General features: G+C 35.5%; 3 protein-coding genes across 4 annotated transcripts; 2 read left to right on the top strand and 1 right to left on the bottom strand.

Annotated features, from left to right (window-relative positions):
- Positions 1–1,089: 1,089 nt before the first annotated feature.
- LOC114718238 (mitochondrial carrier protein CoAc2-like) lies at positions 1,090–4,528 on the top strand. Its single transcript, XM_028903505.1, has 7 exons — positions 1,090–1,492; positions 2,769–2,854; positions 2,944–3,151; positions 3,328–3,454; positions 3,556–3,740; positions 3,826–3,948; positions 4,032–4,528. The coding sequence occupies exons 1-7, from the start codon at positions 1,334–1,336 to the stop codon at positions 4,161–4,163; spliced, it is 1,020 nt and encodes a 339-aa protein (XP_028759338.1). The 5' UTR covers positions 1,090–1,333; the 3' UTR covers positions 4,164–4,528.
- Positions 4,529–6,748: 2,220 nt separating this feature from the next.
- On the bottom strand, positions 6,749–8,493 carry LOC114718229 (pentatricopeptide repeat-containing protein At2g15690, mitochondrial-like). Its single transcript, XM_028903493.1, has one exon. It carries the CDS (start codon positions 8,222–8,224, stop codon positions 6,809–6,811), a length of 1,416 nt encoding a protein of 471 aa, XP_028759326.1. The 5' UTR covers positions 8,225–8,493; the 3' UTR covers positions 6,749–6,808.
- Positions 8,494–16,054: 7,561 nt separating this feature from the next.
- LOC114718215 (inactive protein kinase SELMODRAFT_444075) lies at positions 16,055–21,824 on the top strand. 2 transcript variants are annotated; one of them, XM_028903484.1, is made up of 11 exons: positions 16,055–16,069; positions 16,404–16,623; positions 16,724–16,956; positions 17,664–17,812; positions 17,890–17,984; positions 18,247–19,280; positions 19,643–19,803; positions 20,004–20,080; positions 20,185–20,332; positions 20,552–20,701; positions 21,419–21,824. In XM_028903484.1, exons 3-11 carry the CDS (start codon positions 16,776–16,778, stop codon positions 21,452–21,454), a joined length of 2,031 nt encoding a protein of 676 aa, XP_028759317.1. In that variant the 5' UTR covers positions 16,055–16,069; positions 16,404–16,623; positions 16,724–16,775; the 3' UTR covers positions 21,455–21,824. The 2 variants fall into 2 exon arrangements, with proteins under 2 accessions (XP_028759317.1, XP_028759308.1); XM_028903475.1 differs by lacking the exon at positions 16,055–16,069 and having other exon boundaries at positions 16,359–16,623.
- Positions 21,825–22,929: the final 1,105 nt, after the last annotated feature.

The following is a 22,929-nucleotide window of genomic DNA, read 5'->3' as shown; positions in this document are numbered from 1 at the left end:
TTCTGAAATTTGTCATTACAAATTGTTCAGTTATCATGGAGGCTTTATAATAATTATGTTAACCATATTGCAATTCTCTCTTTTTATATTTCGGATCGATTAATCGTACTTCATTTCATTCCTTCTTTTTATAACTTCGAGAGGTTATTGACATTGCAGTGGTACTCAATGCTTGGGGTTGCCAAATTTCTGAGTCCTTATCAAATACTTTTCCGATCCTAATTATAAGACCCAATTGACTTATTTGAGGAGATTAAGGAAGTAAGTTAAGTTGGTTATTTATAATAAATAAGTGTTGTCATTCCTAAAATATCCTTGCTAATTAAGTATATTGGCTAAAACTATCATTATTAGAAGGATTATCTTGGAAAAAAATACATAAATATAAGAGACAAAATGAATTGGGTCTTATAATTAGGACCAAATAAAAAGTCAAATTGGGTTTTATAATAAGGACCGGAGAAGTAATAACTTTTCAATTAGCACGGTTAGACATGAGTGGGCCAGAGAGCGTCAACATGATTGGCCCGTTCGAGTACGCCCATTTCTGGGGTGGAGCTAGCCTAGTCGCTTGACCCAACGTCTATTAATTTAGGCCGTTAGCCATGTTAATCAAAATTTATAAGTTATTAAATTTACACGTAAATAGTATAAATTGTTACAAGTTGAAAAAAATTATGATAAATTTTTTTATATATATTAATATTGATATTAATATGTCAATTTTTTTTTGTCATCATATATATTGATCTTGATATTAATATGTTAATTTTTATTGGCCAGAATGATTAATATATGAACATGACTGATGAGTATATATTGATAAATGGAACCAATCATTAACATTATAATTTTAAAATCCATAAATTGGTTGGCAAAAATAAAATTGATAAATTGGTGAAACTTTCCCAGACGACTGATGATATCTATGAATAAGATCTTGTTTCCAATTTTTTTCCCCAAAAAAGCGAGTAATTTGCATTCTGTCGTAAAACGCTGATTCGATGAGAATAAGAGTCTCTCTCTCTCTCCCCTCTAAGATTCTCTCCGTCCTTATGCAATTGAACTAGGCAGCCTGCGAAATCATAAGAAGCAGGAGCAACGAATTACTGAGCCGATGCTTCTTATTTTACCCCATCCATCCAAAATGGAATTAGACTGCGCAGACTTTCTCTGACTCATTTGAAGCTTCCCAACAAGAAAAAGAAAAAAACCTCACGTAAAGAACCTTCCATCTCACGGACCCGCATCAGTTCCTCTTGTTGGTTTTCTTTTCCTCTTTCTTTTGTCCGTCTCTGTTCCAACTCTTGTCTCCTTTTCTCCCTTATGTTGAATGGGAAACAAGAGCGAAGACGGAGAGAAGCTGATGTTATTTGATGGGGTATTGGAGGCTATGCCCCTCTTCGCCAAGGAGCTTGTCGCCGGAGGTGTTGCTGGTGGCGTTGCCAAGACCATCGTTGCGCCCCTCGATCGGGTCAAAATTCTCTTTCAGGTATTTTATTCAGGTTCCCACTTCCCATTTTTTTTATTTCTCAGCTAGTGTGTTCTGGACAAAATTCAGGTCCGTATCGTCCATCAATTGCAGTTTCTTGGTTTGTCTGGTTATTGCCTGTTTTCTTTATTAATGGGCCCTGCTAGAGTTATTAATCATCACTGAGGATGTGTTGGATTTAAAGATACTTGAAATATTGAGTTGGGGAAGTGGGTTTTGCAGAAAATGAATGCCAATGATTTGTCTAGAGGCATATTATTACTCGGTAAGATTACCAGGTACATATGAGGAATGCCTTCTTCCGATTACTTTGAAGAGAGAATTTAACTCCAAAGAACTTTGAGGTGTTCCTGATCGGATTAACAAATGAACGGCGCGGCGATGGCTTGTTTTGTTTAAGACAAGGATGCTGCATTGCCAAGCATTGGTTTGATTGTATGATTCTTTGTTTAGCCTGTGGAGTTTTCCTGTTCATTAATACCCGCATTCACTCCTGGAAGAAAGAAGATACAGATATCCTTTTTAAATCAAAATTGAACACAGTTTCTGCTATCTGACTGGTAGATACTGCTGTTGAACACGTTTATGCCAAACAAGTGACTTTGGTAGGTCGATGAATTATTTTTTCTTTTTGACTTTCGCCATCACTTCCTTTTCTTTTCCTATGGGGCAATGGCGACGATATTAACGTTCTATTGACTATTTACATCACTATACCTCGAAATTTTTATCGGGTGTTTTTTTCCTCCCCCCGGTACAAGCTTTTCCCTGGTTGAGGTTTCATATTTTTATTCCAAGATTTTGGGTTTAGAAAAATTTTGCCTTATGCAATTTTCGCACGAACTCCAGAAACTGTGACAACTGTTACTGATGTTAACTAGCCACTTCATTACTGAATTTCTCAATAATATATCAGCAGTAGTTAGAACGTTTAAAACAATCAAGTTCAAGTAAGGTGGCAGTAAAACTGTAGCAATGACAAATTTAGCTCAATGAATTCCGGACCTTTATTTACTTATTTTAGCAACAGACGGTAATTCTGGGTCTACTAGAGGTACCCTTTAATAGGGACTCTAGGGAGTAATCGATAATTAGTTGTTGTTTTCTCCTTTGATCATATGCAGTTAACTATACGATTTGCTCTAGTATATGCTCGGGTTGGTTATAGAAAGAAGTTTGAGAACCATCCTATACTTGTTCGATAATCCATTTCCATCAATGGTCTTAAAAATCACTCGCTCCCTCTTGTCATTTGCATTATTATGATTCCTTGCAGACACGAGGAGCTGAATTTCAGAGCACAGGGCTTTATGGATCAGCGAAAAGGATTGCTACAACAGAAGGCTTTTTGGGATTCTACAGGTGAATGAATGATGTAGCCTGAATCCATTAATGTCAGTGCTGCCTTGATTTTTCTATGACTAAACATCTCGGGCCAAATTTATGTACAGAGGAAACGGAGCAAGTATTGCAAGGATTATTCCCTACGCAGCCCTTCATTACATGTCCTATGAGCAATACCGCAGATGGATAGTGCACTCTTTTCCTGATGTCTGGAAAGGCCCTACCCTTGACCTTGTAGCAGGTTCATTATCTGGAGGCACAGCTGTACTCTTTACTTATCCCCTTGACTTAATTCGGACTAAATTAGCCTATCAGGTTATATACCTTCTGTCTTTGAGTGCTACTGTCAAGTTTTTCAAGAATAGTATAATGAAGGGAAATTGTTTAATGCCTATTGCCTTTGAAAGAGTCAATCATGTGGGTCTGATTTGAAATTTGACACCATTTTTTCCCTCATAGAAGTGTGAACCAAGCTGTATCTGACACTGCAGGTTGTAAGCACAACAAAGGTCAATGCTTCAGGGATGGTTAATAATGAACAAGTTTACAGAGGGATCCTAGACTGTTTTGCAAAAACTTACAAAGCAGGCGGCATTAGAGGTCTCTACCGGGGAGTGGGTATGCCTATAAAATCTGCTCATGCTACTAGTACCAGTATGATTGTGTTTAAATGTTGGGTTCACATTGTGGAAATTTTTGCATTCAATTCATGCCAACAGCTCCATCATTGGTTGGGATATTCCCATATGCCGGTTTAAAATTCTACTTCTATGAGGAAATGAAACGCCACGTCCCTGAGAAGCACAAAGAAAGCGTTGTGGCCAAACTTACGTGCGGATCCGTAGCAGGTTTATTGGGACAGACCTTCACATATCCCCTCGAAGTTGTTCGGAGGCAAATGCAGGTATTTCATTTCATTTATGTCTTCATTCTTCAGATAATGGTTTATAGATATCACATAGCATGATACAGAATCCATACCTGGCTAGGTTCAAAAACTTCGGGCATCTGATAATGTACAATTGAAGGGCACTCTGAAAACCCTTTTCATGATTGCCGAAAACCAAGGTTGGAAGCAACTATTTTCAGGTCTGAGCATCAACTACATAAAGGTGGAAAAGCTGAAACCTTTTATTCGAGAAACTAACTTCCCAGAATCTTACTGCTTAATTATGGCTTGCCTTGTATGATTCAGGTTGTCCCATCTGTTGCCATTGGATTTACAGTTTATGATATTATGAAGTCATGCCTCAGGGTTCCATCAAGAGATGAAGCTGCAGTTGAAGTGTTAACCAACAAAAGAATCAGTCAACCATCCCATCAGTAGTAGTAATGATGATAATAAAAAAAATCCCTTTCGAACTCTTCTGAAGCGTCAGAATGGCTTCTTAGTCTGATTCTATTTCAACATAATCTTAGCTGTACATTGCATTCTTTCAAGTATTAAAGTGCGAGGTGGAGATTATGTACCACCTCCAAGTAGGGCTTACATGTATTTTCATACGCCCTCCAAGATAACGATCGGTTGGCAGGGCAGGCGTCATTGATTTCATCATTCCCTGAGAAAGAAACCATGTTTCTTGGAAAGATTGGAGATGTATCATGTACATAACAGTGTTAAGATAAATTAGACTTGCAATGTGCAAGAATAATGAAAGGATTATAAATTAAGCTGACAATATCCTTTTACTACATTTGACTTTTCGCACGCAGCCCCCTGTTTGCTGTTATCGTCCTTATATATTCTTGGCTATTCCTATTCTCAACATACGACTTAGTGATTTACCATTACGCTTGGGTCTGGAGGGCATTCATGTGAATGAAAAATAACTAGCATACATTCTGTCACGTGTTACATGAAAATTGGCAAGAATTTTCACATTCTACTGACATAATCCTAAGCCATTTCAAAGGGTGACAAATCTGTATATAAAGAAAAGTACATTTGCGAGAACTCTTTATGACTCCAACCGGGTGCCAATAAATATCATGCTGCACACCAAATATTGTTATTAGATGGAAAATGTGACAAACAGCTGGTACCTTATCCAAAAACTTTCCGTGACCCCAAATCCAACGAATAATGTACAACATAAATAAACCTCGGGTCATTGAAGGATCGATTTATGTACTGGATTTGGCAGCACTGACAAACTCAATTATTTTTATATATTTTGGTATCTTTTATATGGGTTTTGTCAACTTAATTGATCCCTTTTTGCCTTAATTGATTTATTTTGTTTTATTTTGAATTATTATTTTATAGGGGCAAAATTGTCATATTTTGATTTAATTATGATTAATTGATTTTTAAGGACAATTAATGCTACCTTATTCTTGAATTTTGCTTGCAGGTTCTTGGAAGATTCAAAAATAAATAAATAAATAAATAAAAAAAGAAAAAAAAGAAAAAGAATTAAATTAAAAGAAAAGAAAAATAAATAATAATAAGCTGGGGCAAAACGTTGCGTTTTGCCCCAACCTAATAATCATCATCAGCTGGAAACGAAGACGCCGAACACACGCACGCAAGAGAGGCCGAAGGAGACAGAACGAAAAACAGAGCAGGCGGCCGAACGAGAACGGGAGAGAACGAACCAGGAGGAGAGCTGAGCTAAGCGGCGCTGAAAACAGAGACAAAAACAGGGGAGCAGAAGGGCGAACCAGGCGGCGAGACCGTTGACCGCAATCTCTCCATTCATCTTCTCTACGTCTTCTCACTGGTGGCAGAGAGAAGACGGCGAGAGTGACAGAGCCAGAGAGACACGCAAGGGAGGCGCCGAACACACACACACGAACACGCCGAACACACACACGCAGAAGGGGAGAACAGAGTTGGAGGCGGCGAGAGAAGAGAGAGGTCCTTCCATCGGTCCAGTCCATCATCACCTTCCTCTGTTTTCTCCAATCAACAGCGAGCAGAACGGAGGACGAAGCAGGGAGCTGACGGCGTGAACAGTATTTTTCCATGGCAAACCGCAACAAAATTCTGAATATGGCATTCCTTATGGCAATCCGTGGCTAAGATCCTCTGATTCTCCAATTCAACAATAATGGCAGGAGCTTAGATCTTTAAGGGGGAGTTCTAGTTGCTTTAATTTCTTACTCAATAATTGTTTAACAATTCCTAGGTCTTAGGATAGTTTTTCTGATTATTGGGATAATTGCATTGCTTAATCTGATTATATTTAGGGATTATTGTGACTGAATTATTGCTTAGTATTTGACATTGGGCTGTTTATAGTTTTGATCTCAATTATAATGTTGTGGTTATGACATTTGTATTGATTTTGGAATTAATATATTGTGATTTTCTAAGGTGGCTTAGAATTTTGGATCATATAGTCTCTTGCTAGCTTTAATTCTGTTATTTTGGATTTAAGAGTTCTAATTAAGCATTGGTTTTTAGCATCCTTAATCCCATTTTACTATTCTGGTTGCAGTTAGTAAGTTGGGATTTTAGGAAAATATTTTGTGGCAACTCGAGGTGGCTCGGTTGTTGGATCAAAAGCTTAATTATAATTCTTAATTCATTGTTTTTAACTCCCACATCTTTTAGAGTGATGATTGCCTGCGTTGTTGAATTGGAGGATTGATTTTTATCAGTGTTATTTGTGTCTCTCATTTTCATTTCTTTAATCTCCATTCTTTTTAATCACTTTTATATAAAAACAAAAAAAAAAGTATTTTAATTTCAATTTGATTCGTAGTATTTAATTAACAGCTTTTCAAAATTAAAAATCTCTTTTTATAGTTTAGGTTACTTGCATTTATTTATTAGGGTTTAATTTCGTTTTCGGCTCCTCAAAGTGAAACGACCCGAGTTGTGCACTATACTGCATTAATTCGGTTAATTTTTGGAGTAACCCCAAAACGACAATTAAGGGCAGTTCAACTTCAAGCATAATAGACAAGAAAGCACTACAGATGAGGACTGAGTATCTACGACCATGCTTGACTTTAATGCAATCGCTACCAATAATCCCCGCAGGAGCACTCCCCATCTTTGAAATGATGGAATCGCTTGTTATCCCTTACAATGAGCTCTCTTCCAACAATCTTTGACATGATTTTTATGGCATTGTGGCAATCACCACAGATACGGAGATTCTTGATAATCCTAAGGGTAGTCCTTGGGGGTGTACTGATGAGACCATAAGCAATTGCCAAACGTTCACTGTGGTATTGCAAAGCCTTCTCTTTTGCTTCCTCATCGATGTCATGGAGAACATATCTTGTATCTGGAACATAACCTGCTACCCTTATTTGCCCACTCAAGCCTTTCAATTTCCCACTTGCCTCCTCTCTGTAAGTTATGTTATGCCGATATTCAGAGACTTTATTCTTCGCCTCAAGCATGTTGACTTCAGACTGTCTCTTTCTTGAAGACAAGGGAAGTTTATTAGAAATGGCTTTTGCTTTTGAAGGATCAAGATCTAACAACAACTCTTCTGCATGATCTTCAAGATCTAGATCTCCATGATTCCGTGCAAGGTTTCGAAGAGCCTCCCAAACCTCCACTGTGGGCTCAAATGGCATTTTCTCAATGAACTCCTTGGCTTCATTCAAATGACCAGCATTGCCCAGAATGTTAATAACCCCCAAGTAATGTTCCATGCTAGGGACAATTCCATACTCATTCTTCATAGATTCGAACTGCATGAGCCCTTCTTCCACAGCTTCAGCTCGAGCACATGCAGCCAAAACCAATGCAAAAGACTCCCCATTAGGCCTTATTCCTCCCTTCTTCATCTTCTTAAAACACAATAAACCATCATCTCCAAGACCATTCACTGTGTATCCATCAATCAACAAATGCCACGAGCTGATGTCTCTGTCCCGCATTTTATCGAACACCCTGCGGGCATCGTTCACACTGCCACATCTTCCGTACATTCTCATCAATCTGTTATTCAGCTCCATGTCCCCGCGAAACGGCGAGCGTCTGAGGAACTCGTGAACTCTTTTTCCTGACTCAAGCGCCTTGGTATTCTCACATAAATTCAACAGCGCAAGAAAAACAGCATAATCAGCAGCAGCAGCACCTTGACCCATAAAATCTAACACTTGATCGAGCTTACCCTCTTCGCACAACCGCATCAGGTCGACATTTAATGGGCTTCCGGTCGATATGACGTTGTCATTTTGCTGTTTCCTTTGGTCACCGTTCAAATTGTGCTCATTGCTCCGAAGAGGCGGGACCTTGTAAGGTGAACGAGTGTCAGAGCCATTTCGACGGCGACTAAGCTTGTTGGTGTTGGTGGTCGAAGAAGACGAAGATGGGGTTGCGAGGGCGAGGAAGAAAGGAGATTTGGGTGGGATGCCAGATTTTATGTGGGAAGACGGTGCATAGCTTCCAGGGGGAGGAACGTAGGCCAGGGAAGCCATTAATATGTGAATTTGAATGGCGTCGCCTACAGATGGTTAACACCACTTGGAAGAAGATGGATATGGTATCATTCAAAAGCAAAACGGAGCCGGAGAGGTTTCACACTTTCACTCCTCACAACGACCAGAAATATCTGCTATGGATGAGGATGGTTTTCTTGCGGGAAAAAACACTAAAAAGCATCTATACCTGTTAATTTTACTGGGCTCACACAATCTAAGAATTTATTTGTGCTCGAGTTTTCTTAGCTCTGGACGGATTTGGAGTGGCAAATTATGCAAACAGAAATATCATCTATAGTAGGTTTGGAGAAAAGAGCCTTTGTTGAACTTGCGCTCAATAGTAGTGTAGCAGCAATAGAGCCATCGGCTCCAATTATAGACAAAGATTCCTACTGATTAAGCGATATTTCTCCTATGCTAAATGTATTATCTATTTTGTAGTATAATTTACAATATAAAATATGTTTTATATTTAGTATCAGGGAATTAACAAAATAATTATCATTAATGTTAAATCATAAGCAGAACAAAGTTACTAAGAACTTAAATATATATGGATGGTATAACTGGAAAAAATTGAAACCCTATATTGATTCAGATTATTGGGTGTCTTCATCTTTTAAAGCTTAGAAAATAGAGTTATCAATATCATTTGTAAAAACAGCAAAAACCAATTATTATTTTCAGCTGTCCATAAGTTATTGCAAGTCAACTTGTCTTCACATATATGCGTTAAACTGATAAAAAATTATAAAATTATTCTTACTAAAGTTTCTTGCATTAAAAATCATTCCCACGACTCTCTTCTCTCTCTCAATAAGAATTAAATAAAAGTTGAATTGAAAAAGATCATTAAATATCTTATAAGCACACACTAGCTTCATTGTTTTCAGTGCAACCTTGGATCCAAGTCTGTATGTTTGGAAGCCCAAAAATTTACTTTCACCAAATCCAATTAACGTACAAATTGGGTTGGCCACGTTTTGTTTTTCTTTTGACCAGCAGGTTGGCCACCTTTATTACTGCAATGTGTTCCCCGATCATACTAGTATCTTAGGCATCAGGAAAATCTGGAACATGCAGCTCGTGTGAGGAATCAATAAAATAGATAGGAAAAATTACAATTGGATCTCACACAAGGGAATTAAATACAACCAGGTTCTTTGAAATCATAAAATTATTCTAAAATTTCAAGACATTTTTTTGTAATAAATTTTATTTATTTAATTACCAAATTACCCTTATTATTTTTTTCAAGTTTGCATTGACAACTAAAAGAGTAGTGGTTGATAACTTAAGGTGCAATGATTAACAACTATCATGGCATGTATTGACAACACATTTTTTCAGCATATCACAAAATATAATGTATGAGTTGTCAATACATGCCGTGATAGTTATTAATCCTTACACCTTAAGTTGTCAGCTACTGTTTTTTTAGTTGTCAATGCAAACTTAAAAAAAAAGAAGAAGAAGGGTAATTTGATAATCAAACAAATAAAATTTATTATAATAAAGTCTTTTGGGACTTTAGAATAATTTTATGATTTCAAAAAAAAATTTTATATTTAAGTCCCTTGAGTGGGACATAATTGCAATTTTTCCAAATAGATGTTAGCAAGTTTTCTGAATTGGGTCATCGAAATAAACTAATTCTAGAAAAGTATACTAGTACCATGTCACAACTCAAACAGATGTGTTGTTTGCGAAGATGATGAGTGCATTGTGGGCAGGTTGGGGCCGAACTAAGGCCAGCTTATTCCTTTTGTCAGGTTTATTCTCGAAGGGATTTTTTTTTAAAAAAAATTAATTAATAAAATTTAAGGAAAGAGAATTAAGGAGAGAGATTTCCATCCCAACATTTTTAAATATATTCAAACATATATCGGCATTAAAAAAGAATAACAGAAGCGGAGAAAAGTTATTTTGTTTGGTACGAGAGTATAAAAATTAAAATGAAAAAAAGAATAATATAATAAAATAACACATTTGCTCATTCCTAAAACTTACAAATATAGGTATGTATATATATGATCACTGACTTATTAGCAGGGCAGAACAAATCTTGGGGAATTATTCTATGCCAAGTATAAAGAAAAGGAAAAAAAAAAAACTTAGACATATATGTGGAATTAGTGGAATGAAAATAGTCCTTTATTTCTCGTCAATAAACTTAAAATACAGTGAATGTGGTGGTGGTTTAATTGGGAAGGCATGAACTCAATGTTTGAGGGGAAGTGTCAAGCAGTAGTAGTAGGTGGTTACAATTAATTAATTGCAGCTCAATTTAAAAACCAAAAGAAGACAACCCGAGGGGTGTGGTTGAGTGGTAGGACTCATCCTCTTTTAACTAAGTGTCAAGGGTTCAATCCTCGCTTTAGGTATGAAAAAACTTTAAAATCTCGAGCCAGCTTCTCACCCATCGAGGTACCTACAAGCCAGCGAATGAATTAGTCACCGGGTCCGCCGGTGGATACTCTGATGTCTCATCAAAAAAAAACCCAAAAGAAGACGTGGGAGCAATTAGTATTAATTAATCATATATAATTAACTAATATGTGCACCACCACCCTGATTGACGTTCTTTTGCTTGCACCCACGTTTTTTCATTGATTCATGGCGGGAAGTACAGACATGCGCGTGCGTATGTGGAGCAAAGGCGGAGCATCTCAGCTAGGTTAGGTTATGTGTGGAGGAGAACCCCTATGATCCACAAGAGAAAAATAATTCACTTTGATCTTCAATATAGAATTTGAATAACTAATTTAAAAATAATTTAAAAAAATTATTTAAGTTAATTATTTATAATATAGACATGTTGGTTTTCTTATACTACTCTATTCTATTATGTGCATTAGAAATTATCTCCTTGTGTGAATCTCTTATAAATATTTTTTAAAAAAAATTATAAATTTAAAAGACAAATAATTGTGATTAAATTCAATCTCTAATTAGCTTTTATATTAAAAACATGAAGCATCAATTGCTTTGATTGATCTCATGATATGAATTATCTCGTCACAATTTATTTTGCTCACTTCACTATTTGGGCCTATCTGCTGCCATAGCATATAAGAACTCCCTTTGGATTTATTTTATTCATATATGATAGAGTATCAGTTTGGAAACGTTATATAATAAAATTTTATTCATTTATTTTCGGGCCAAGCCACGAATAATTTACGCTTAGAATCAGACTTTTAAAAAGGAAGCGTTTAGTCTGGGGACGTTGTCACGGCTGAAAGACGCCTATTTCTCTGAGATACCGGATGGAGTAATCCAAAAAAAAAGGACAGTTTGCATGAAGCGGTCAAATAATTTACGTGTAAGATAACTCAACCCAGCTTGTGCGTGTTCACTTTGTTTTTGTTTTTTTCGTCTTTGGGCCCCAAATCATTTCTTTCTAATTTACTCATACGTTTATCATATAACTGTTTGTTGTGAAACTAATTTGTAACTCACTGTAAAATTAAATTTTAAATCCATGTTTTACGCAAAAAGTCTTAGTTGAATCTTATATCTGCATATTCGGAAAATACTTCTCTGGTTCTAAATATAAGACCCTTATACTAGTGTATATAAGGGTCTTATATTTAGGACAGAAGGAGTAGTACTTTGAATTTAATTGGAAATAAAAGTACAATAAGCATATAACTGCCTATTTCTTCTCTTTGATTGGGCCATATAAATATTATTCATAATTTAGAAATAGGGACACTTTTATAAATTTTATATTACATATAATCATATGTATTGTTATATTATTAAGCTTAACTATGCGATTTTTTTCTTAGTTAGTTTGCTTTAACAATGGAGAGGTTGTGCCAGGTAACCGTATAGTAACATTATTAATTCATCAATACTAAATCAGCTGTTTAAATAAATCAACACGATTCCATTACTCCTTGGGCTCCCATATTAAACACACAAATATAGAGCTTTTTGGTTTTTGTTTTGAAAATATTTTTTAAAACAGAAAAATGAAAAAACTTCTTTGATAATTTGTTTTTAGTTGATTGTTTTAAAAAAAAAAAAACAGTAACATGTTTTTAAAAACTAAAAGTACCAAAACAACTTTTACATATTTTCTATTTTTTTTCTGTTTTTATTTTTTTTTGAACAATTTTGAGAAACCTTCTTCTCTTCTCACCTATTATCTACTCCCTCTGTTCCTTATTATAAGAGACATTTGATTCTTATAGAATGTTCCTATATATAAGAGACACTTACAAGTTGTCTCTACTTTTTTGTGTTGATTTCCTATTTATCCATATTTATTGTCTCCAACTCACACTCTCTCTTCCTCCCACTTCTCTTTATTTTAATAATTTAATTGTTCTCTTTCATACTCTCTCTCCTTATTAACGAGGGCATTTGTGAAAAAAATATACTTTTACACATTGATTGTTCTTAACTAATTTTAACTATTTTTTTGATCAACGTAATTCGGTTATTCGTTCTTATAATAAGGAACGGAGGGAGTATTATTTATTGTTACCAGTAACAATTATTACCTACCAAGTGTGATTTTCTATTTTTTTTTTAAACGTGATTTTTTGAGACTATTATCCAAAAAATTCTTTTTTTTTTTCCAAAACTTGTTCTAAGAAATAATTTTATAATATTGTTTTGAGAACAGAAAAAACAAAGAAAAAAAAAAACAAACAGCCCCATAATTTTTCTATTGAAAAAAAAAATCATTTATGCCGACTCTGAGTTTGGAGCTTATGGGCAAAGATAAATGGACGGCGGTTTTCTAAGAGTTTGTCATTATCTTAATTTTTTATTTACAAATCAATAAACAATTCATAATTAATAAATTGTAAAAATGTATTAATTAAGAAGGTTAATACAATCTCTAATATCTCAGATTTGTTTTCATTTTGGTTTTAGTTCCTCGAATTTTAAATTTTAGGTTTTAATCCTGATAAAGTCCAATTTTTATATATTTTATCCCATATTAATTCAGAATTTAAATGATAATTTTGAGCTTAATTGGATTTTTATGCATAATTGATTAATTGATTGATTTTTGGATTTTGTATAAAAATTGAGATTTAGGATTAAAAATATAGATATTTTGTGATTTCCTATTTTTGACTTGGAATTAATTTTTCCTATTTCTTTGAAAACAAATCTCATATTTTTAGAAAAATTATTTTTAGAAAATTTTGCACTTTCTTGCCTAATTTTTGTGCAGATTTAATATTTAATTTTTGATTATATTTGGATATAATCTACATTAATGGATGCACTTAAATTCTTGTAGGTCAAGAAAGGGGCACATAGGGAATCCAATGGTGCAAGATTATTTTTTGGAATCTAAGCACAATCCAATGGCTAATATCAAGTGGATCAATTAATTACTAATGGGCTTGAGTTTTAGATCTACAAAAATTTTCTTTTCCCTTATTATATTATTTTTCTTATTTTTGAGGAGGGAAGCACGCCTAAATATCACACTTTTTCCATTCCCCATTGATTCACGTACGGACACCAATTCAACGTCAATTCTCTTCTTTCACCGTGTCATCAATTCACAGCCTCTCCTATCTTACTCCACGTATAAGAAGCCGTTAATCGTCACCACCCATTCAACTAATTCCCTTCCTTAGACGCACATTCACTTACACCACACTTCATCATTCACAAGTCATCATGACCGTGAGTTTCAGGGCGCTTGGAGGGAAGATGATTATGATGGCAGTTTAAGCTTGTTAGGGAGACAACTTGGGAGAAGCATGAAAAAGACTAGAGCCTTGAGTTAGCACTTGAAGATCATAAGGGAGTGATGTTCCATTTATCTTTTTAATTCAAGAACTTGAAATTATTTAGTTTTAAATAATTTTAAGTTGTACTTTGTTGAGACAATTTAGTTTAGATTGCCATTTTTATTTTTAGATTGGATTAATATTTGGATCTTATTTGTGTCGAGATACTTATTGGAATTTATGTTTAGAACCTTTGCATTGTCAATTGAATTTATAATTGAGTTTTCATTATGAGTTTAATTATCAATGTGGTTTCAATTGCAAAATTTGGGTTCTTTGGCCTCTTAATTGTTTAATTAAGTTGGTTAATTATCTAATTGTTTAATTAGATAATTTCAAACATAATTTCCAAAATTGAGTTATTTTTCATTGGTTTTAATAAACTTAATTAACCAACCTTATACTGTTACGAGTTCTCTAATAGTTTAATGGTTTTTGAAGTTGAGGGTTTCCTTTATTTCAAGTAGGTAATTAAGTTTATTAATTCCACTCTGTTATCGAGTCCCTTTGGTCTAGTTAACTGATTAAGGTTATGAAGGTTAAATCTATACAAATCCTAAGTTGTCCCCTCTATCTTACTTGAAGAGAACTTCTCCAATTTTACTTGTTAATTTTCTTTGCTTCCTGATTAATTTTCTTCATTTATCATTTTAATTTTGTTTTCTTAAAAAAAAGTCCCCCAAAAATTGCATTGCATTTATTTAGTTAATTTAATTTTCATATAGATTTTAGGACATTTACATTTTCCATTTAGAATTAGAATTTTACATTTTAGTTTAGATCCAATTTATTGTATTTTTTTTATCATCTGAACTTTTACCTAAAGAAATTATAACTTGCTCATTGGAAGTAATGACCTAGGTCAACCCTGAATTACAAATTAATTGGGACATAGTTTAATTGAGTGCTTTAACGACAAAAGCTACATCAAATCCCCAAAAAGGTAAAATAATCTAAGTTTTTATTGAATTATAGAGACTAGTGTTTTAAATAAAAAGAAACTTAAACAAACAAAACTTATGATTTGAAATTTAAAGAACTAAAACCAAAATGTGAGTAAATTTAAGAGATTAAAAATTATATTAACCAGCATGTAATGATAAAAATATGAATAAAGAAATGAAATAGATTTCTATTAAATATTTCATTTGCTCCATCCAATCTTTTTTATTAGACATTTTTATAGTATTTTCACAAGAATGAGAGAGAAACTGTAAGATCATTAACTTTATTTGACAATAAAAAATGTTTCCAACTTTGCTAAACGAATAAAATTGAAGAACTGTTAATTTTGAAGGCATCTTCTATTTCTTCTCGTGCTAGCACTTGGATTCAGAACTCAACACTGAGACTAAACATGGTAGTGAAAATTGTAATAAATATTTCTTCTGATGCTTTATTAATAATAAATATCAAGTATTTCTCTTGTCATAATTAAAAAAAATCAAGTATCTTTTCTACGAGTGCCTTGCGAAAAGCAGGGGAAGGAACAGTATAAAAGCGGAAAATTATCCAGATGAGCTTGAAAGCAGGGGAAGGAACAGTATAAAAGCAACAAGGACAGCGGCAAGGCTGGAGCATGAAAGCAGATGAGCTTTCTTTTTCAGTAAAAGTAAACATCCATTACGCAGTCAATAATGGTGACTCCTATGCTCTTTTTGGTACTAATTAATCAATAATTTGCCGTCTTGTCAGTTTTTGCGGCTTGTTGCTTCTCCCAAAGCAAACAAATTTGTGAAAAGTACACCATCAATTGTTTCGTTTGCATGAATTTCCCCGTCCTATTCATTGATCCTTTGCATTAAATAAGTAAAGGTTCTCTCCAACTCAATAAATAATTCACACTTGAAAGTTAGAGACTTTCCTCCCTCCCTTCATCATGCCTCTGTAAATTTTATATTTTACCCCTTCTGCCACTGGACCAATTTCGTGCTGATTACTGTGACACATCTTCCTATTATCTAATCTGCAAACATGAACTTCCGAAGACGTTTCCAGGTCTTACTATATATATTGTGGCGCTATAAGAAGTTTAAAACTATCTTTCGAGTGATTTCTAAGTAAATTACAGGTGGGTTGCTCATAATACTACCTGCTCCAGCTTTTAATATTCATTTCTCTTGGTTCAAGCGACACATGACATGATATACAGCACAGCAAAATTGGAAAAAAAGGTTTTGTCTTATTTACCTTCTTCTACTTTCGTTTTCTTTTTCTTTTTTACTTTCTGATTTCTCGGGGTTCAAAAAAATGTCTTGTCTTTGATCGTATGGGTTCCGAAGCAGAGCAATGTAATCAGGTTGGTTAATCTGACTCTTCTCAGTTGATCTGTCCATTTCTTTGTGTCGTTATTAGTTTTGGATGACCCCCTGTTCTTTAATCTTTCTTCCTCTGTTTGGTTGTAGGCTTCTCTCCGTCGCAGTCATCATCATTATCATCATACACAAACTGTTGGAAGAATATGCTGATTGAGCCTCCAAATTAACATAGGGTTGATGATCCTGATTCTGTTTCAACAGCCTCTCGCATTGCATGTAGCAAAAGCTTATTAGGAGGGTGTGGATTTCTTCGTTTCGACTTGTGCTTCAAAGGGAAGGGACAACCTCCGTTAAAGTACATTGAATCGTGAGTTCTCTTATTTTTTATAGCTTCAACTTTTCTTCTGGGTAACCAAAAACTGCAGCCATTTACCTGATTTGGTGGCGTTGATGTAAACATTTCATAGGGTGGGTGATGAGAATGTGAAACTGGTTTCACAGGCAAGTTGAGAAATTGAGATGATCCCAAGTCATGGTTGTGTAGAGAAGGGTTCTTCAGATGTCACCGGAAAGGTGGTGGTGGTGGCAGTCAAAGCGTCGAAAGAGATTTCAAGGACTGCTTTAGTCTGGGCTCTGACTCATGTTGTTCAACCCGGGGATTGCATTAAGCTTTTGGTCCTCATTCCGGCTCTCTCCTCAAGTAATTTTCCCCTCTTGAGTTCCCGTATCTTTCAATTTATCTCCAATTGCTGACCATGCCCTGAAGTTTTCTTTCCTATTTCTTTCGTTCTCGCAAAATCTTTCTTGTCATCTGGTATTATACTGTGTCTCTTCAGATGCTCAAACAGCATGCTTCTGAGTGAATGCTTCTCTTTATATGCTGAAACATCATTCTTTGGGATGCATTCTTCTTCTCTATTCATTTCTGCGGTCATGTTCGAATAACTTCATTCGGATATAAGTCATCCATGACCCGTGGTAGAATCTAAAGAAAAATAGCAACTGTCATAATGTCCCTTCCAATTCATTTTCGGAAACTAAATATTCGCTGTCGCTGTGCCATACAAGATTGAGCTTCACGAGGATGATAAAATGATCCAGTCTCCCGTTGTTGTTTTTTGTATTCCCTTTTTGTAATTCCCGGCCTTGTTATATTAGCTTCAGTCTTGTATATTTGGAGCGAAGGCTCGAATATATCATTCTATGAAAGGAATCCTAGCATCTGCTAATTATACAGGAAAAACATCTGGAGTGTACATAGGATATTGCATAAAAGATAGTTGCCCTTTCTAGGCCCAGATGCACATCCAAGTGGGAAAATTAGACTGCATACATGAAATTCTGTTAAGGGAAAAGTTGAAGATCAATTAGGATTGATTATAACATAATCTATGCCTTATCGATCAGGTAAAAGGATATGGGGCCTTTCGAGATTTACCACTGATTGTACAACCAGTCACTGGAGATCCCAAACTGCTTCAGATCAGAAGGAAATAGTTGCCAATTCATGTTCTGAATTGATGCTTCAACTCCATGAATTTTATGATCCAGAAAAGGTTGGGACATGATATTTTGATACTTTCCAAACATCCAGTCCTTTTTAATGTTTCTCACTTCTCAGTTGTTTGTGCAGATAAAGATCAGAATAAAGATTATTTCTGGTTCTTTATGTGGAGGGGTGGCTGCTGAAGCTAAGAGGGTTCAATCAAGCTGGGTTATATTGGACAAGTAAAAAAATATTTTATATGGACTTTGCATTTTATATGTCATATTAGAGACAACACTCTTGCTGAAAAATTTATTGTAGGGGAAATTTCGAAAAGGAAACTCTTCATAGAGATATTTTCCTATAGGCTACATGCATCAAATAACCGTTCAAGTGGTTATCTGGTCCTAAGTAAAATGGCGTTTGTAGGTAATTTTATCCTGGTTTGGACAATTACTTGGGGACTGAAAACATTTCTAATTTCTTCATTCTTCACAATTGCAGAAAAATGAAACATGAAAAGAAATACTGCATGGAGGAGCTGCGTTGCAATATTGTAGTCATGAAGGGATCTCGGGCAAAGGTTCTTCGTTTGAATTTGATCAGTTCACCGAAGGTGGAACTTGAAGGGGATTTTCCACTGTCATCAGAGCTGAATGAGTATCCAGGAAACTTAAATGGAAAGTCTGAGCATCTAGATATGATCCGAGGTCCTGCTGTTACTCCTGCAAGTAGTCCAGAACATGGGTCACCGTTAACCGCAACTGATATTGGAACATCATCAATCTCAAGCTCAGATCCTGGGACATCACCATTTTTCCTCTCCGATATGTATGGGAGACGAAGGAGAGAAACCTTTGTTCATGTCGAAGTTAAAAATCTGGAGGAAAGTGAGTCTGACTCTGAGAGTGAAAAGCTGAGTTCATCATCTAAAAGTTCATATTTTGAGCCATGGGTTGCAAATGTAATGAGAACCGGTGGAGAATTTTCAAAACACAGTGGCAGTATACATCAATCCAGTGATAAGGCTTTGGTGTCTGCCTATGGAACCTTGCTTCAGAAAGTCTCCAACTTGGATCAAGAACCTGGTATCGGATCGCTTCGTTGTAAAATTGACGTGAACTTGAGCAAAAGTGTTAGAGAAGCATTTTCACTGTCAAGGAATGCACCCCTTGGCCCTCCTCCATTGTGCTCCATTTGTCAGCACAAGGCACCATTATTTGGTAATCCTCCAAGGTGGTTTACATATGCTGAACTGCAACTTGCCACCGGGGGGTTTTCACAAGCAAATTTCTTAGCTGAAGGTGGGTTTGGTTCTGTGCACCGTGGTGTCCTACCAGATGGACAGGTTATTGCTGTGAAGCAATATAAATTGGCCAGTACTCAAGGTGATAAAGAATTTTGCTCAGAAGTCGATGTGTTAAGCTGTGCACAGCACCGTAATGTTGTGATGCTAATCGGATTCTGTGTGGAGGAAGGAAGAAGATTGCTAGTTTATGAGTATATCTGCAATGGGTCTTTAGATTCTCATCTTTATGGTAAGTTCCTATTAATCATTTATATGTTTTGACAGTTTATGCGTACTTCTGCTAAATGTTGTTGACCCTGCTAGCACTACAGTAGTTTGTGGGAATTTCTCTTTTTCTCCAAATTAATTTTCAAAATTTGTTTCCAGCTTCTAGTGTACTAGCCAGCCTTAACATTCCCTAGCTTAAGCTGCAGATATTGAGTGAACTTTGATTGACAGTTTGTCACCATGACCCCGATAAGAATATGTTTTAAATGGTTGTCTTCCTGGGGATTTGAATCAACCAGATAACTCGCATAGTCATGTAAACTATTGCGGCTGTCAGAGCTGCAAGACGGTTTCCTTAATTGAAAATCATTTTGAAATTTGCAGGGCGAAGCAAGAACGTATTGGGATGGTCCGCAAGGCAAAAGATTGCAGTTGGGGCTGCTCGTGGTTTGAGGTACCTTCATGAAGAATGTCGAGTGGGTTGTATCGTGCACAGAGATATGCGGCCCAACAATATCCTCCTAACTCATGATTTTGAAGCTCTAGTATGCCTTATATTTATTTTAAAATATGCAAACGTTTTTTCGTCATTGACCATAATATTTTTCCCTCCAGTTACCGACTTTGTATAAGTTCTTAGTTACAATGCCTTTGAAAATATTTGCACCCCTAGAAGCAATGCTGCCTTTTTATGTTTGTTTCATAATAGGAAGTGTTTCAAGTGTCTATCACTGATGGATTTTAGGTGGGAGATTTTGGACTTGCAAGATGGCAGCCAGATGGAAATACAGGTGTCGAAACAAGGGTGATTGGAACATTTGGGTAATACTAGGACAATGACAATTCCTTTTTGTCTATTGCTTCCCCTCCTGAATATCTTGACATATGTTGGAAAAATTAATTATCGAATGCTTGCACTTTCTTAGGTATTTGGCCCCAGAATATGCCCAAAGTGGTCAAGTCACTGAAAAGGCTGATGTGTATTCCTTTGGGGTAGTACTGCTGGAACTTGTCACAGGATGGAAAGCTATTGATATAAACCGGCCTAGAGGTCAGCAGTGCCTCACTGAATGGGTAAGAGTTTCATGACATAACGATTTTAAGGAGGCAATGTACTATGATTATGACAATGTTCATTGAATGTTCAAATATACCAAGAATTAATTTAGTAATGTGATTTTCATCACCTTGGTAAGAACAGGGTATTTGGATGCTATCTTTTTCCGGAAAAAAATGGGTTAAGCCAAAGAAAACATCTCTTCTTTATTGTTTATGGTTCAATTATTTGGATAGGCACGGCCATTGCTTGAAAGAGATGCCATCTATGAACTGGTTGATCCGAGGTTGATAAACTGCTATATAGATCAAGAGGTTCGTCGCATGATGTTGTGTTGCTCAATGTGTCTACGGCAGGATCCCCATTTTAGGCCTAGAATGTCTCAGGTGAGAAAATTTTCGTCAGTTTACTTCTTATATCTTATAAAATCATTATTACAAGGGTGTGAATGGGGGCGTGAAAGCAGTTCTGCACTCGAGCAACTCATCTTATAAAAACTATAAAATGCTCATGGATTATCGCTAAAACAAAAAAATGCTCACGGATTTTCTCATCAACATACCTGATCTGGAGCACTGTAGGAAAGAAAGACATAGCGACAAGCATCTTGGATGGTATTCCAGGAAGAAAGAATGGGAGCTTGGTTTTCAAAGGCTATGATGCTAACCACACCTTGGCTAATATACAGGGATACCCGCAGAAATCATTGATGCATTTGAAATGAATTCAACTTTCTTTTTGTTCTCAAATGAAGTGTTGGGGATAAATTGAAGTAGATATGCATTACTGAGTTATGTTATCTAGAAAATAGTTATATCTTAAGTAATCACCATGCAGAAGGTGAAGGTGATGTGTGGTTTATATGCTCTTCCACTATTGATAATCTTTGACATAGTTGTTAATTAGAAGTACCTGCAATCCATATGGTGACGAAAATTGGCGAAACAAATTAAGCTGGACTACCATTTGATTAGTAGGTATCATTAGAACATGCTTATGGAGAATTTGATTCGTTCTATGGTACCTATAATTTCTTCTTTGGAACATTGTTGCTTACTAGTTCATCTTACCCTCACTATTAATAAACATTCTCAAATGCGCAGGTGCTTCGCATGCTGGAAGATGACATTTCCATGTGACTGCTTCTCATATATCCATTTCGTGAGGGCAAGAGTGCTGAAGATAAAGAACAAACAGAAGAATGGACTGCCATAGCAAATGCAGAGGACAAGCTGAGGAGTACAACATGGGTTCGATGGTTCATTGGGAGAAGGTTTTACAGATATCTAAGCAACATAAATACGTAGTTGGGATTATTTCAGTTTTTTATTTATTAATGTGGCATTACGTTTTGCTCAAAATAGCTTAGAAAAGTACTGCTGAAATCATATATGATCTTTTCTAAATTTTGGGAAAGGATCATATATAGAACAACGAAACTAGAGCCTGTGTTAGTAATGTTCTTTTTTTCTTTTTTGTACAGAAAGAACTATACACTCGAATTTTTCATCCTCTGTTGGTCTTTTGTGACCAAAATTTAGTGAAAGAAATGAATTCTTATCTCCAAAAAAAAAAAAAAAATCCTAGAACGTTGTCTTAGGGTGTTAGTGGAAAAGGGACTCGGTAAACATCGACTGGCGACATAATCAACGCAAAATAGCACTTGCAGAGATATGCAAAGTATTGCATCCATAATTCCAAAAGGAAAAGAAAAAAGCCTAGACTTGTATAAAATGAAAAATAATGTAAAAATTAAATATTGTGATGCACAGTGCAACTTCTATTCTTTTGTTCCCACCTATATAGAGCTTTGGATTTGAAATATCAGACTTGAACAATATTTCTTGATATGCAGTGCCGGCCACGTAAATACATATCTATCTTCTTTTTTGTTTTTTTGTTTTTCTTTGTTTTGTACTTTTGTTAGAAAAAGGTATTATTATGGTAATTTTTCCTGTTTATTATGTTATTATTGTCACAGATTTTAACTCAATTGCAGGCGATCACTTTTCTTGCTTGTGGGTTTTGATGGTAATTCCTGGAGCCATAGAGCTTAGCCCCATATGTTTTTTTTTGCAGGAAAAAAATCTGATTTTCGGTCAATGTTTATCCCTTAGAATTTAGAGGTTTGTTCTTGTACCTTTTCCTTTTTTCCTCCCCGGCAAAGACGACCTTCTTGCACATTTGACCGTAAGTTTGTTTCGGTCCATTATACAAGAATCATTTAAGAAAATATTGTAGAGCAATTGCGTGTTCATTATTTTCATTATAATGGTTGCGAAGGCCACATTTTAAAACAGAAATGAATTTAATGCATAAAATTTCAAAATTCATAATATTTATTTATGATTGAAAATAGTATAATTGGTTATAAATTTATTATACATATTGATATATTGATGTTTATGATACATATGAATGTGGTCAGATGATATATTGTAAAAGAACGGGGAGAAGTAGAATAATGGGGACTAATTGAACAGAATGGGAACAAATACGTACAAACAATACTAGGGCTGTGGAGGCTGGTGGAATCTTAGAAAATAGTTCCTCGATTTTGCGTTTACTTGGACAGTCCATTGGGCGGAGAGTCTTCGCCCATGTCTTTCTTTTC

Source organism: Neltuma alba, unplaced genomic scaffold (genome assembly GCF_004799145.2).
Source record: "Neltuma alba isolate B1F8T4 unplaced genomic scaffold, ASM479914v2 tig00002165_pilon, whole genome shotgun sequence".
NCBI classification, from domain to species: domain Eukaryota; kingdom Viridiplantae; phylum Streptophyta; class Magnoliopsida; order Fabales; family Fabaceae; genus Neltuma; species Neltuma alba.
Note: the sequence above shows the minus strand (reverse complement) of the source record. Positions and strands in the feature narration are given on the sequence as shown.